Raw genomic sequence first — 18194 nt, forward strand, 5'->3', positions numbered from 1 at the left:
TTGACATTCAACTGTTATGAATATAATAATTTTTATTTTTATTTTAATACCCATTTATAAAATTTACATGCACAACTATAAAATTCATAATTAATCACTAATCCCTGATGATGGAAGAATAATCCAAAGCGCTTGGATAGTCAATATTTACAATTGTTGGTAAGTGGATACTTTATTTTTATATTAATTTTTAGAGGTTTTTAAAATAAATATAGATAAAATATATAAATCCCAGCAGTTAACAAATGACTTGTACTTTATAAACCATCAAGTAGTTTGAAAATAGCTGATCATGAATGTCATTATATATGTATAAAATCCATGGAATTGAATGAATATTAGCATGTTTACACTAAGATAGATATAATAATTAACACAGACACATCCTATTACTGAAACAACTTTGAAAACTTATATAACTGTATAAGGACAAACTGCAACAGAACTTATAAAATAGCAAAAGCAGTTTAAATGTAATTATTACTTTATTGTCTTTGCAGCTTAATACTTCATTGTCATCTGCTACTTTAAAATGCTTTGTGGAAGGCATCAAATCGTCACTGTCATTATAATTCTGCTGATCACACTTCCTCTTCCGAAGAATCTCTGCTTTGTACATCCCTGGCACATCACCTTTATCTTTAAAACGTTTTATAGAATGCAAACGCTCATTACTTTTATCAGAACTCTGACGCTTACGTCGACGTCTTCTTGGAGTTTGAGTACTTTTTGACTCTGTTTCACTTATCTTTATACGAGAAGTAATTCCAGTAGAACCACTCTCCTTTTTAATCTCTTCAGAACTGAAAATATATAAAATAAGGTTAATAGAATAAATTCAGTACATAAATTGGATAGTTAAATAAAATTTTAACATCAAAATTAAAAGCAAGAAATGGATTAATGAAAAAAAAAAGATTATAAGAAACAAATCATTTATCAAATTCAGAGTCATGGACCCAGAAAAAATACAAGTTTTCTCTTAACTTGTACTTCTTACAATCCACTAGTTTCCCCACGAAAAGAATGCAATCCCATGATGTCATGATGTCTCAGCCACAACTGCTGATTCCTAAACGCCAAAACTTAATTGTTCAACCATTAATATCATATTAAAATTATTCTCTATCAATTTTAATATATATGAAAATTTTAAGTATTTCCTCAACTCTTTGATTTTACTAAAATTTAAGTAGATTTGGGTCTCTGACAAAGTTGAATCTGTAATAGATAACACAATATGTTCATAAATTAAATTTAGAATATATTTTATTTAAAATTTTCAATTAATCAAACTCTAAACTTAATTAATTTAAATAATTAGTATGTTAGCAACAACTCCTTCATTTTATAGAAAAAAGATTAGCATAGGTTACAGCAACTTTATAAAAAAAAAAAGGTTATAGCAAGGTTAGGTTTTAATGTTTATTGAGGGTTTACAATGGCACAAAAGTTATTGAAGTTTATCAGTTTTATTCTTTTTTTTTTTAATTTAAAAATTAAAAAGTTAACTACTTTAACTCTCCATTTCACAAAAAATACAATACTTTGTATTCAAGAGGGTTGTTTAGTGAAAGGGATATACTTTTTTATTGATGTGATAAAGGATTTAGCAGATAAATAAAACTAACTCTTAACTGAGCAGCACAGCAGCTTAATGTATATAATACTATAAGTTGAAACAGTCTGAAAATGTTACCTTCCATCCTGTTATTTATTCTTCTATTTATTTTGAGTATACACAAATAAAATCCTATATATTGAAATTTTTGTAATGAAACCTGACATCAATTTTTTTGAAATGACAACTCAATTTTAGTCCACAGAAAATAGTATGAAAACACTATAAAATATTCAGAAAAATAAACACCAACATAAAATACTAGAAAAATAATATAGTGCACTTAAATATAGTAAAAGGTAAAGAATGAAAATATTAATAAAATAAATAAAATATCTGCATTCAATTAGAATTTCTTAATAGAAACCTTTTCTACATCAAGCCAATAAATTTACCCCTAAGAAAAGTACTACTCTGTCAAGTATTGATACCACCTTAATATCAAAGTATTTGTGAAAATATTTTAATACAATACTTTAATTAAATTTTTTTCTCAACTACTTATAATTAAACTTCAATAACTCATTTCATAATGCATATTTTTTGCAACTGATTATATTTCAGAGATTTATAAAATAAGAATTTGTCTACCATTTTAATTAAAAATTGGCATTTTTACCTTACGGAATGATTTTTTTTCAATTAATAAGTATGATATGATATATAACAGATATACAAATGGGCCATTTAGAAATTTAAATTGTGATATTAACCAGTCGTTTTAAAAGAGCAAACAGAATTAACTTACAGAACTCTTAAAATACTTTTGATTATTTTTCAACATTCATCACAACTGTAAAGATTTTTTTTCTTTTAAAAGATTCTATACTTTAAATATCAGTTAAAGGTGTTGTTATTACATAAAACTTAGAAATAGAAGCATACATACTCTTATAAGAATCATCACACTACGTCATTAAAATGTGTATAAGTGCATATAATATAATGAAGTATATCACTGTTATTAATTTATGTTTTTGTTTATTATTCTTATTTGAAAACTGTGTGGGAGACATCCCCAAATACTAACAGTTTGATGAATATACCTGATATGCTGCAATTTATCTCATTTCCAATGCCTCAATAAGCTGTTACTCTAACTTATTAGTTGCACCTTATTCAATTAATTTATTGTTGCCAATATTTGTAACAACTAACCGACATGCATAGGCTACAGTGTCAATACAACTGAATCAGAAACCGAAATTTGACCATACAAAAATCACTCAACATAATAAAGTATATCTTGCTTTTTCCCTCACCAAACACAATCTAAGCACTGCAGCTGGCTGAAAATTAGGATGTACGTCACTAACAATACTACCAATGTACAGAAAATAGATAACTTAACTGATAAGATAAAATGCATGCAATTCAAAAATTCTCATTAGTTTTTGATCAGATCTCGTGCATTTAAATCATGTCAGAAATGGGAACTTACATTTTCCATTTATAAAAAAATGATTGTCTCAGCATTTGCCTGGAAGAAAAACTTTTAACAACTAAGCAGCATCACAAAATAAAATTCATAAATAAAAAAAAATACATTTTGCTACATTTAACAAATTTTTTGTTTATTACAACATATACTTATTACACACAAATGGTTTTTAGAAATTACAGAGCTTGGTAAAGCAAAATAATATTATTTTTCTGTGACTTTTCTAAAAATATAAACTACATTTTTTCTGGTTATTTAAATTAGTTCTTAACATGATTTTATCCAGTGTAAATAAGTATATTCAAAATTGTAACTTAGAATTAATATTTATTTATATGCAAATCATTCACATTATTATTTCTTCAACTGTCTAATGACTAACTTCATGTAATTTCAAAATAGGTAAAATATTTTACTGGTGTCTTGATATGAGATTTAATGTTGCATTTTTGTTGTGATTTGTTTGTAAATCTGGCTATTAATCAGAAAGCCGTGTCATTTGGTTTTTAATCATTTATTCGTAAAACATTTCATTCCATTTTTCCTTCCTTAAATCTCAGGCTATGTTCACTTTTTGATATTCACAATTTTACTCCATAATTTTTTATATATTAGAAGTGAAAAAAATATACCCATCTAATTTTTTAATTAAAATATCTATGTAATGCACATTAAGGTCATAATAGGTAAATTAATAAAACAATGTTGAAAATAAATTTTTTTTGTGTAGGTAGATTACTTCAGAAACATGTAAAAGAAATTCTAGAAAGTTACTGTTCAAATAAATTAAAGAAAAAAATTTAAAGAAGGTATAATAATTTCTATAAACCCATCTTTTAACAAAATTTTTTTTAATGAAATTAATGTTATGTGAAAACAGCACATTTTTTTATGAAATACATAAATTTGTGAACTTTTTAAAACATTAACTCTATAAATAAAGTTTTGTCAAATTATATTTTTTTATTAGGTAACTTTCTTAAAAATGACTTCAAACAACCAAACAAAAATGTACCACAATTACATAAACACATTATTTTTCAATATAGTATGAAATAAAGTTGCTATGCAAATGGCTGAATGTATCCAAAGTAAAAGCTGGTGACAAAGTTGGCAAACAGCCCTTGAAAAACATGCCTCTTATAATTTTAAAAGATTTACATCAGTTGTTTACCTCTTTTTTTATTTCAATTTTCATGGAATATAAAATTAAAATTAGAATAATAAAATTAATAAATAATTATAATATTGAAATAAAACAACAGATAATTATTTATATTAAGAAAATATTTATTTGTGTAATTTAAAGGCTACAGTAGCCAATTTAAAATAAAATATCAATTGTTGAATGTAGCTGAGGATGAGTAGTGCATTCATTTTCAAAGTAGACGATAATGCCCCTTTGTGGACACTGGTGGCCTTCATGGGGGGAGGGGAATAGAAGGCCCACCGAAAATTGGGGAAATGGGGAAAAAAGCACATCAGATTAATCTAAGTATAATTTTTCAATTGAAAGCTTTGTTTTAATTATTGTATTGTAATAAGGAATAAACTATCACTATTGTGTTATATAACTATATAGATACAATTGTAATTTTTTTGAAATCAATTTTAATAAAAATACTTCCACAAATGATTAAATATGCATTTTAATTGTTCTCATTTAAAATGTAAGTTTCAACTCAGAAATATGATATGCCATGTTTAAAAACAATAATTGCAATTGCTGTTTTTAAGAGCTCATCTTAAAACAGCAGTTGCAATTATTATTTTTAACAGATGGTTAAGTTTAAAAATTTTTGGAGGCATTAGAAAACTTTTGATTCTCAATGTGGGTGATAGGCAAAAAATTTTAAGAATCAATTGTCTAGTGGGAGTGTATTTTAGTGAATTTAAAAATATGCTACATAATTTAGGTGATATGAGGTGGATTTCTACATTCCAACAGCCTCTGCAAGGTAATTAGACAAAACCATTTGGTTATACTGAACACCAGAAAACCCCTCCTTCAATAAAGGATATTTATTTTAAAAAAATAAGGAGATAATCCTTGATCACATTTCTACACTTAACCCCTTCAGTACAACCAATCTTTACAAAGGGTCAATCCATTTGAAATGTCCAAAAAAACATAAGCTGCTGGTTGTTTGTTTGACCAATTCAAAAAAAATTGAAATTACCCACTTGTTTCCTACATGTCTCAGGATTTTAAAACTAATTTTTTTTAAATTTTTTATTTAAGTAGTTTACCTGTGGTGGCTATTTTTATTACGGTGCACACACCTATTTTTCTGATTGTAAGGATTTACAGGAAAAAAACCATAACTAAAATCTATGGTCCTGGAAAAATGAAACAGAAAGCAATTAATTCATATTTTCTCAAAGTAAAAGATTGCTCCACTGGTTTATTTACCTATCTCTCTTCTTTCTAAGACAAAATTAGCAATAACGTTGAACATGAAAAACTGAAATTTCACTTTTGGTAATTTTTTCAAATGGCAGGGATGGTACACACAGTTTAAATTTTATCTTTATATATAGGTATATGTTAGTAGTTTTACCACAAATAATATTAATGGTGATATACTAACCCCTAAATTTTTATGAATTTTTAAAAACTAATTTTTTTTAAATTCAAGTTTTGACTTCAAATAGCTCTGATGGGGCTGGTGATAAAAATCTCAAATTTTCACAACTTACAGTGTTTTTGTAGATATTTATGGCAAATAAAAGAGTTTTTTGTGTATTGTACTAATAAAAAAGTTATAACCTCTCAAAAATCATGAAAAACCTGTTAAATGCGACATCATTTTGATTCACTAAATAAGTGCTCCACAGGAGTTGCTTGTCTTCTTTGTGTTTTACATTTTTTATATTTAGCTCCTATGTTGGTGAAGTTGATGTTTTCAATATTTTTAAAATAGTTTTTTTTTAAATTATTAATGATAGGTTGTAATTTAATGATAACTTAACCAATAACATAACAACCATAACATAACCAATAACATTTTTGAGTCAAAAATGCTTGTAAAACTTACCCAAACTGAAGTTTCAATGAGTAGCCTATACCTTTTTTCAAGAATCCATTTTTATTTTTATACTGGTTTATTTTTGTAAACACTACTGAAGGAAAAATAAATTGTAGCAAAATTTTAATTATTCTTCGATGAAACAGCCTGTTTTTGTAGCAATAAAAGTTTATTTAGTTTGGTTAACCAACAGCTGTGATATCTCTTCAGATAATTCTCTTGAAATTGTGTAAAAACGACCCGTCACTGTAGTTAGTTCAAGTGATGTCAACTTTCTCAGGATTGTGCAGATCGGTACTCACACTTTGTCTTGTTGAGACTTTTGAAATGATGTACGTGGTCCAACCGGGTAAAAAAAATGAACCTGCACATTGTCATTTTCAAGGCTAATATCTGTCACCTCTCCTATCCACCACTGATCGTCATATATACAATCAATAGGGTCTTAAGTGAAAGTGGTACAATTATTTATTATTTGCCATAAATATTTACAAAAACACTGTTAAGTTGTGAAAATTTGAGATTTTTATCACTACCCCAACAAAGTTATTTGAAGTCAAAATTTGAATGTAAAAAAAAAAATTAGTTTTCAAAAATTCATAAAAATTTACGGATAAGTATAATCACCATTAATATTATTTACGGTAAAACTAATAACATACACCTACACATAAAAAAATAATTCAAACGGTGCATGCCATCCATGCTGCTTAAAAAAAATTAACAAAAGTGAAATTTCAGTTTTTCATGTTCAACTTTATTGGTAATTTTCTCATAGAAAGAAGAGATAGATAAATAAATCACTGAAGCAATCTTTTACCTTGAGAAAATATGAATAAATTGCTTTTTGTTTCATCCTTCCAGGACCAATAGATATTTAGTTATGGTTTTTATCCCATAAATCCTTACAATCAGAAAAATAGATGTGCACACTGTAACAAAAATGGCCACCACAGGTAAACTGCTTACATAAAAAAAAATTGTTTTAATGTCTTGAAACATGCAGGAAAAAAGTGTGTAATTTTCAATTTTTTTTTAACTGGTCAAGCAACCACCCTTGGATCACTTCAAATGGATTGACCCCAAAACATATTTTTTTTTGTATAGATACACTAAAAAAAAACCCTTTAACTTACTATAAGATTCAATAATTTCAACATATTACAGCCAAAATCATAATCATAATATAACCTGTAGCAGAAGAAAACTACTAAACTTAGGAAAATCCTACTCTTAACCAGGCCTAACCATGAGCACACTCACTTTTTGCCTTCATGCTGAAAAATTTTATACAACTGAAAACACCACACAATGGAAAATTGCAGGCAAAATATTGCACTGGCAACATTATGTTGACAATATCCTATGCTTTTTTTTTCCTTTTAGCCTCCAGGATTCACTGCCAGGTATTACTTCAGAGGATGATATGTATGAGTATAAGTAAAGTGTACTCTTGTACAGTCTCAGGTCGACCATTTCTGAGATGTATGGTTAATTGAAACCCAACCACCAAAGAATACAGATATCCATGATCTAGTATTCAAATCCGTATAAAAGTAACGGCCTTTACTAGGAATTGAACGTTGGAACTCTCGACTTCGAAATCAGCTGATTAGCGAAGACACATTAACCACTAGACCAACCCATAATATCCTATGCTTATACAAAGACAATGTAATTCAACATTATATAATCATTCCTTTATAACACTATATAATTAACATTATATAACTTTATAACATTATATAATTCATTCCTCATATACACCAAATTACACTTCAATATGTATTTCACTGGAGATTATGAACAAAACAAATCACTTAATTTCTTTGATTTCAGCATAACCAGAATAGTGAAAAACGAAAGCAATCTAATATCCAGCACAAGTTAATGGCTACTCTTTCACACTAAAGGTCAATATAATACATAAATTACAGAACACAATTGAAAACACAGCAAGTGATGAATACTGCTAATAATACTTAAATCAAGCCGGCCTCCGTGGCGCGAGTGGTTGTGTCTCAACTTTTCATCTGGATGTCCCAAGTTCAAATCCCTGTCAGGCATGGCATTTTCATATGCGCTACAAATCATTCACCTCATCCTCTGGGCAATACCAAACGGTGGTACCGAAGATTAAACAGTAAAATAAAATACTTAAATGAAAAACAAAAAAAAAATTGCTAACATTTTCATTCCAGAAGGTTGCCATCAGATTTTTAAAACCACCAAACAAAATTGCAAACCACAAGTTCATTTTGCAAATTAAAAAAAACACTTACTGACAAACCCAACAGCCAGGAGTACAAAAATTAAATGGCAGTGACTGCACTAAATATATCAAGACTTTTTGCACCCACGTAAATATACACACACATTCACCCACATACATATACAAAGAACACTATAACAAAATCAACCTTTGCTAATCAGAATCACCTCATAGAAACAGGGTACATACACAAAGACATTAACCACAAAATGCAATTTCATAATTATATAGGGTATAAATGCCAGATTTCTTAAATACTAAAAAAATTTCAAAAATACTAAATCTGAAAAAACAACATATTATAAAAACAGGCACAACATAGTTTGTGTATGAATGTACACTTGATATACGCTAAAGGGATTTCCGATCCCCTTTACACATGCACATTTAACAATAGAGCCACCATCATTATTGACATATTTCAGCATTTTTCTAAAAAAATCAAGAATTTTTCAAAGAAATAACAATATATAAACAATTCCAAACATACTTAATCTTACATATTTTTATTAATATAATAAAACAGGAGGGGAAAAGATTATGAAGGTAGAAGAATTTTGTTATTTGGGAAGTAGAATTACTAAAGATGGATGAAGCAGGAGCGATATAAAATGCCGAATAACACAGGCGAAACAAGCCTTCAGTCAGAAATATAATTTGTTTACATCAAAAATTAATTTAGATATCAGGGAAAGATTTTTGAAAGTATATGTTTGGAGCATTGCTTTATATGGAAGTGAAACTTGGACGACCGGAGTATCTGAGAAGAAAAGATTAGAAGCTTTTGAAATGTGGTGCTATAGAAAAATGTTAAAAATCAGATGGGTGAATAAAGTGACAAATGAAGAGGTGTTGCGGCAAATAGATGAAGAAAGAAGTATTTGGAAAAATATAGTTAAAAGAAGAGACAGATTTATAGGCCACATATTAAGGCATCCTGGAATAGTTGCTTTAATATTGCAGGAACAGGTAGAAGGAAAAACTTGCGTAGGCAGGCAACGTTTGGAATATGTAAAACAAATTGTTAGGGATGTAGGATGTAGGGAGTATACCAAAACGAAACAACTAGCACTAGATAGAGAATCTTGGAGAGCTGCATCAAACCAGTCAAATGACTGAAGACAAAAAAAAATTAATATAATCCACCAACATATTGCAAGTAAAATGATAATACTTGCAGTGTACTCTTATTGTTAACAAACACCATTACTCATTTTAAAAGAGCACAAATACACATTTTGGCAATTAATTTTCAGGACTGCAACCACTAAAAAACACTCATCAAAAATATTTATTAATATCTTCACTCAATATAGTACCTGCCTGCTTCTGTAAAGTGTTTACAGTAATTATACAATAAATTGAAAGCCTAAGAAAATGTTTCTTATTTAATCATCTTCAGTTTGCTCATCACACTTCTAGATTGGTAAGACATCCTTGAATATAATCCTTTTCACTACCATTAGCAAACTGTAGATAAGACAAGTAGAGTGAATGGAAAAACATGGAGTTGTCAAAACCAAACAACAACAATAAAAGAATACACTGTACACATTGTCCTAAACAAGAACCCATCTTCTGAAAACTCAGATCTAACACTAAGAATTTGAACAAACATATCACCATTTGTTTTTTTTTTTTAATTTATTGTTCATACTAACATTCCTGTATAGATTCATGAGGAAATAGTAGCTCTACCATAAAAAAAAATGCCATCAGTATTGTTTTCATTTCTGATGTTTGCAGTCTCACTTTCTGAGCTATTTATTTTCACAGGTCTCAGCCAAGTTACACTTTGTTATTGCATCATACAGAAGCACCATCTTTCATCATCCATAACAATTCAGTTTATCAGATACCTACTGAAATCAACAATTTTAATGAATTCAGCAGACAAAACAGCACTTTGATGTTTTTGTTCTGGCATTAATAAAAACCGAAAAAATAAGAACAATGTTCTTTTAGTCTCTCCAATGCACTTAAGTAAGGTAACCTTTCAGACATATCAGCATGGTTGTATGCAGAATGAGCTGAATGTGTTAAATAGTTATTTCAGCAACCATCATTCTTAGAGACATGTCTCAGAAGTAGGAAAAATGCTATCTAAAGGTTGTTCACAAGGGTAGTGTTTTAGAACCCCGGCTCAAGGTAGTTTAATTCGATTGTTTGATATGGTTGAGGTAGCCCAGTGGATGCAACGTCATAAGGTATGAGAATGATGGGCTTTTGCTGGTTAAAGGAGATTCAAGGAATGAGATAAAATTCAGGGCAGCACAGCTTACAAGATACTCGTGGAGTTTGCAACATAAGAGGTGTTTAGTCCAGAGAAAACAATGATGATGTGGCTCAAGGGTAGACCAGCTGTTACACAACAACCTTATATATCAATGGCAGGTCATCAAATAAGGTAAGTCCTGCTGCAGAAGTATCTAGATGTTATCCTTAATGAGCATTTCCAATTCAAGAAGCACTTTTAATATTCCTCCAAAAAGGCTTGTTCTGCTTTCTTTGGTGTTCATAGTTCACCCCAATTAGTGGCTTAATTTCAGAGCCATGCATGTTCTATATAAGGGTGCATGCAAAGCTATAATGCTATATGCTACACCTATCTGGGCTCATCAAATGAGGTACAAATGTTACAGGAATATCTAGTGTCTCCTAATGTTATATGTGATAGGTGCCTATAAAACTGTCTCTCAAGAGGCTGTCGTTTTATTTCTGCTATTAAGCCCATTGATATCCTTGCAACTGAGTACCAATTACATTATGATGCTAAAAAGGTAGGCCAACTTACCTCTGGGGGCATAAAAGAAATAGATGATCAAGGTTTCCATTTATGGCAGGTAAGGTGGACTGAATCATCCGATGGCTGTTATACGCATGGTATTTTTCCTGATGTGAGAAGTATGCAGGTAGTTACATGATTTCCCCCAATTGTCATGTTACACAGTTTCTTTCTGGACATGGAGCTTTTCGATATAGATTGGTCAGATTTGGTTTGATTAATTCGGGCTTGTCTGAAGTGTAGGGCCATTGATGATGTGCACCATGTCTTATATGTCGGCCCCAGATACAAAGCTGAATGTACTAAAGCAGCTAGAGAGCTTGGGATAATCAATTCTGGTTTAGGAGTGGAACATAATTGCTGATTTCCTTAGATTCTTACCCCTGCAGAGGATGGCTGAGAGGGTATGATGCTGTTGTAGATATATAGATAGAATAGTAACCCGGTAGAATAGATATATAGGTAGAATAGTGACCCGGGTTACTAGGTGGCTAGGGACCCGCCTGGATGCTTACTTTGTCAAGATAGGCATTTTGGCATTGTGCCCCAGTTAGCTGAGATATTCACTGTTAAGATGAGAATGAATGTGTGGAGAACTCTGTCATGGAGCTGAGGTGTGGGATGGTATAGTCCTTGCTCCCAAAAGCGGACCAGAGCAGAGAGAAATAGAATATGTTTTTATTAGAGGCTAATTAAATTTATGAATTTTTTTCTTGATTTTTAAGTAAATCAAGACGACTTTAAGTAAACTAAGTTATAGGATAAAATTGTCATTACTGCGATCAAAATTTATTTTGTTGGTAAGAGGGTAATGATCTGAGTGCACAGTCTAACTAAAGTAAGATAAAAGAAGATTTTGAGTGAAACCTTCAGTGTAAGAGGGAGGTTTGGGGACCGTGCTTCCACAAATTAGTTAACTTGTTAGTTGAGGGTTGTATGTTATGGTAAGTGGTCAAAGTTGGAAGAGGCCATATGAAAAAACAAACATATACATATATTACACATGTAATATGTTATGTATTTATTTGTTATGTATTTATGTTTTTATTATTTTTTTGTTCCTGACAGAGGTCAAACTGATAAATGTGCTGTTATCAAGTTCAGAGGGTCTAAAAGATGACCTCCAGTAAAGTCCATCAGGGTAAGGAACAGAGGAGGTGGTGTGGCAACCAGAATTGTCACAAGGCCTGGGTCTAGATACGGGGGTCAGGATACTGCAAATGAAATATAATGTTTGAGCGGGCCTCAGACACAATAGTGAACTCAACCACTCATGAAGTTCAACTTTAGCAAAGGTTTAACTGTTAACAGTTAATTAATAAAATTTTTAAAAAAGACATATTAAATCAGTGATAAATGAAATTATGTCTCTCTCTCTCTCTCTCTCTCTCAAAAATAATCTCTTTCACAACCATCTAACATTTCTCTTTCAGAAAAATCATTTCAAGTGGACTTATATATCACTAGTAACAGTTTTTGTTTTACCATAGAAAAAATGTTTTTAGAAAATGTATAACAATATGTAAGCAGTTTAACAAAGAACAGAAGATCCATTTTACTAAAATGACATTAAGAATTTAATGTTCATAGTCAAGGATTGAATTTTTACTTTTTGCAACTTACAGAGATTCAAAACATGTTAAGATTACAAATCACAACCAATTAAAAAATGTCAAAAACTTTTTTTTTACAACATGCACTGTAAAAAACTAGTTTACATATTCAACTTTTATTTTATTAAACATTACCTATTACAACCTCCAGAAAAAATTGGAGTAGATGATAAATGAGGGAGTACACCTGACAAGTGTTTATTGACCATGGGAGATAAACCAGGACTAGCAACAGCTTCAACTGAAGTAACAGGAAGATAACCACTGTCAGAAGTTTCCCTTGGCTGTCCAAGTCGCATATTATTCATGGAAGATTTTGAATCACTGCTGATATCTAAAACAACAAAAACTTTCTTAATACAAAAATCTGAATTCATAACTGATATTGTAGAATTAAATATCATACTAAATTAAAAACATTTAAAACTAGCCCCATAACCAGTTTTCTTTTCATTCATAGTAAATTACTATTTTTATGTAAAAATCCAGAATGTTGGGCAATTTCTTATTTAATGGTCTCTCCTGAACTAATCACATTTTAAAGATTAACTGCAGCTTTTAAAAGATCCAGAACTAGATATAATAAAAGAAATGGAACTTACACTTTTTTAATATTCAACAATTAAATATGTAATTTTACGTTATTACAATCAGTCTCTGACAGTGAAATGAATGTTCAGTAAAACACTGTTTTCTTCTTAAATCTTACTGAATTGCACTTGCACTTCCTCTGCACATTATACAAAGAACCTTTAAATATGGGTTTTCATTCAATCTTAGATTTTTCTTATTATTATTTGGCAATGATTCTTGTGATCCAAGGTGGAGAAAAAAAATATATGTACAAGGTGCTAACCAAACGTTCGAGGAATTTGAATTTTGCACGCGAACCATTGCTGGTACGACCTGCTGCCGCTAGATGTGGCTAACAGTACTCTTTGTGAATAAGTGTTCCGACAGCTGTGACGGTGAGAAGCTGCATTGTTGACTTTCGTGCAGTTGTGTAACATTGTATTTTATTGCTTCGGCGAAGTTCTAAATGGCAGATTTTAAAGAGCAAAGAACCTGCATCAAATTTTGCTTCATGCTTAAAAAAACTGGTGCAGAAACCATCGCATGCTTGTGGAAGCATTTGGTGACAATGCTATGAGTAAAAGTAAAACTTTTTTGTTGTACAAACGATTCAAAGATGGACGAACGACTGTCGATGGCGATGAGCGTTCAGGAAGACCATCAACAAGTGCAACACCAGAAAACATCGCGAAAGTGCGAGAGGCTATTGTTGCAGATCTTAGACAAACAATCCATGATGTTTGTGCAATCGTATAAATGTCATATGGGTCTGTGCAACGCATCTTGTCGGACAATTTGAACATGAGACGCATTGCTGCAAAATTTGTACCAAGACTGTTGAACAGCAACCAGAAACAAAATCGCATAGCTGACTGTAGTGAATTGAAAAATTTAGCAAGAAATGCCTAACTTCATCTTCATCATAACCGGTTATGAGACATGGGTGAACAGGTATGACCCTGAAACTAAGCAGCATTCATCACAGTGGAAGTTGCCAAGCACGCCAAGTTCGCAGCAACATGAAGTCCATGATAATTGTTTTTTTCAACATCAAAGACATTATCCATAAGGAATTTCTTCCTCTTGGTCAAACTGTCAATGGGATGTTCTATTGTGAAGTTTTGAAGCAGTTACGTGAAAGCATTAGACGCAAACATTCAGATCTGTGGGGCAACAACAGCTGGGTTCTGCACCATGACAACGCGCCCACGCACACATCGCTAGCCATTCAGAATTTCTTGGCTTCTTAAAAGACGGTAGTGATTCCCCACCCACCCTATTTGCCTGACCTTGCCACGTGCGATTTTTTTCTCTTTCCGAAAATAGAATTTCAATTGAAAGGCTGTTGTTTTAACACAAATTAGGAGATTCAGGAAGAAACGCAGAACATGCTTCGAACACTTACACCTGCAGACTTCCAGGGATGTATGAAATCATGGAAAAATGCTGGGATCACTGTATCAATGCCCAAGGGGATTACTTTGAAGGAGACAGTGGAAATTATAAGTTATGGTAAGCTATTTTATTTTTATGGTAAAATTCCCCAAACCTTTGGTTAACACCTTGTATACATATTTAAATTTGTTTATTTTAATATAATTTATCAGCACAGAGGAATAATATCAATCTTTAAAACATTAATTTCAAGAAAATAATATATATGATTTTACTGAAATTCTTTGCATAAAAATAATAAAAAAATAAAGTTGGTGGTTTCATGTTTTAACCTACAAAAAAAAAATAAACAAATAAGAATTTTGTCTCATAACTGTATTCTCCAGAATAAATATTACAGCCTATTTGGGTCTGAAAAAATTACAAGGGTAAAAAATGAAATCAAAAAATTCACATTTATAGGTTTATAATAAATTTACTTAATAAATTAGTAATAAGCAGGTAAAAATTTGTTCCGAGTTCAACTCTGAGGAAATTTATATATATAGTCAAATGAAATGAAAGCAAATAAAAACAAAACTAAAATTCAACTTAAATTTAAAACAAAACATGACAGAAAATTTTTTAAATTTTAAACCAAAAGAAAAACTGTAGAAACAAAATTAACTGTTCAAAATAAATGAAACCCTGAAAATTAACATATTTCTAGTAGTACAAAACTAACAATTAGGCTATACAACTGTTCAAAATGTCCTCACAGCTGTTAACACAGTGCTCTATTCAATAGAAAATTCCTTCAGTCACTATCTGCAATATATCAATTTATTTTTTTAATAATTTCAGCAGCATTATAAATTCTTATCACTAACTTTTAATTCCTCTAGTACTAACTTTTTGTTCATAAACTATAATTTTCAGATAATGCCCAGGAGTGTTACGTAAAGTTGCCTTGGAGGCCATACCCAATCCATTTTAATCCTGGAGTTAGTGCCTTTTTTATAACTAATTTACACCAGGCTGGAAGTGTGTTAATTTTTAGTTTAGTAAATGACAGATAGAAAAAGTCAGCAAGAGAATGACATAGTGCATTTGATTTTATTGATAAGATGATAAACTTAAAATATCTTGTGTATTTTTTTATTTATTAATTACGAGCTATTATTTTTTTACACAAATTATTGATGATCTAAACACAAAGAATCAATCAGCAGACATTTTGTTTAGTTTAGGCTCATAGGCAAACATCACATCACATTATTAGCAAGCATGCTAATAATTTGTTTAACCAACAACAGATTTAAAAACTCACCTAATATTTGCTTATATAGCTCTCAAAGATATTATTTCTCTAACCTGAAGTCTATACCAATACCTTTGTTACCAATTAAAATCCTTTGTCTGCATTAAAATCACAGAAATAACTTTACTACCTCAAACACTGAAATAAAATCAACTAATTTGTTACATTGTTATTGTTATTATTTGTACCTCAATTTGCTGGAAGATAAAACTATTGTTTTCGTATCAGACTGAATATATTTTAAAATATAAATTAAATGAAACTACATTAAACAAAATTAAACATTTTAGGATAATTTAAATTTAAGAACTATTTCCAAAGTAATTTATCTCTGTGTTAAAATTTCATTTGCTCCTTAATTACTCAAATATTGTTTATTACCATTGCTTTCTTTACTGTATGTATATTTTTAAATGTAAGGGATTCAAATAGGTTGCTACAGATTTCTAGTATTGGCTTATTTTTTACACTTGAAAGTATAATTAGATTTATGTTTATTGTACTTATACAATTGTAAATGTTCCTGAAGATATTTTTCATTTTTTATTTTATCATTCCTGAATAAAACTTCTGAAGCATTACATTACAGAATTGTGCTCTCACAACTGCATCGTTCGGTTTCAGTTCCTGGACAATCTGCAACTTGTATGGATGGTATTGCAAGTCCTTCACTAACATTCTTCGAACAATTGAACTATGCAATTGTAAAGATGCTGAGAGACGACAGATTGACCGATGTGGTCTTTGTGTGACAGCATCTTGTAAAGCTTGAACATTCTGTGGTGTACAGACGGTTCGCTCACGGCCTGGAGGTTTTTTTTTCATTGCCGAACCAGTTTCCTCAAAATTAGATATCCATATTTTAATTGCATGTGCTGATGGAACACGGTCGTGCCATCCCAGATTAAAATAACGGCGAATTCTCTACGCGCTCCCTCCACACTGTCATTGTTTTTGTAAAACGCTTTGATAGCAAATGCATGTTGCGCACCACTCCAAGGACCCATGACAACTAAATGGCAGGTTAGGTTAGAGAGGCTGGCGCCACTTATCAAGTGGTACCAATCGCCCACGGCTACCAACACAACTTTCAAAATTTCCCGTTTCTTTGAATCACCCTGTACATTCAGCACTCATAATAATCAAATTATAATAAATTGCTTTGTTTTGTGATACAGGTGTATAGCTTATTATTAAATGTTGTTACTCATAACAGTGTTTTTCATCAATGCATGACCACATTTAATCTGTATTCATTCTCTTTTATATGATACTAAGTGAAATATATTGTTTACAAAATATATTTAAAATAATGTAAGCTCGTATAACTTTATAACACCATCATATAACTTTATAACAAGCTGGCTTTGCACAGTTTCCACTTGACACTTTCCCTGTCATCAAATCATCTGCAAAAATCATTGTTCAAGATCAGTTCTAAAATTTCCCAGAATTAGTTTATTTTTCAAAAACTCTTTACATGAAAAGGTTTAGAATAGCATTCCTTCAAAGTAGTTTACTTCAGGAGTAATATAATTTTACCTGTAAAATTGTTGGAAACATTCCTAGAACCAATTTTGAGAGACTCTCCTAAACTGCTTGTTGCAATCATTGGTCATCAGTGTTGCACCGAGTCTCTCCTACCATTGTTCTGACCTGTATTTTGAAATGATGAGTTAAATGTAAAGCAACATACACAATAAACATTTTTCAGTGCAACATATGCAACATGAATCAAAAATCTTTAGTATTGTTCTATGAGAAGCAAGTAATGCTACGAGGGCATCATGATGTTATGAGGTTTGTATAAAAGCAAAAAAATCCCTTATTATGGTTGCTAGATTAAACTGTATGAATCAGTTCCAGAAACCTTTTGAACCTACCTTATATTATCCTACTCTCACTTTTCTTTTCACCAGCAAGTTTATTCTCTTCATCACAGTTTCTATTGCTGTTAATTGCTGAAGACAAAAGTTTTCTATTTTAACCCAACCCTTATTCCAAAATTGTCAGTGGTGCCAAATGACATCCTACTCTTAATCTCTGATCTCTATACAATATCTACATTCTTTAACTATAATTACATAGTTATGTTTTAAGTACAAACTCTTTCTATTCACTGAATATTCCCAATTTTTTTTCCATCAGCTTACAGATGACAAACG

The 18194-nt window shown here is 30.6% G+C and overlaps 1 protein-coding gene across 1 annotated transcript in view; it reads right to left on the bottom strand.

Moving 5' to 3' along the window:
* The window catches only part of LOC142327348 (uncharacterized), a 140774-nt gene that overhangs the window by 93218 nt on the left and 29362 nt on the right, over nt 1–18194 (bottom strand). Inside the window, exons 4-5 of the mRNA XM_075370313.1 lie at nt 12897–13095; nt 485–803 (exon numbers count right to left, since the gene is read on the bottom strand). Coding sequence (XP_075226428.1) covers nt 485–803; nt 12897–13095 — 518 coding nt within the window. The remainder of the gene's footprint in view (nt 1–484; nt 804–12896; nt 13096–18194) is intronic.

The sequence above is a fragment of the Lycorma delicatula genome, chromosome 1 (assembly GCF_047948215.1).
Source record: "Lycorma delicatula isolate Av1 chromosome 1, ASM4794821v1, whole genome shotgun sequence".
In the NCBI taxonomy this organism is placed as follows: domain Eukaryota; kingdom Metazoa; phylum Arthropoda; class Insecta; order Hemiptera; family Fulgoridae; genus Lycorma; species Lycorma delicatula.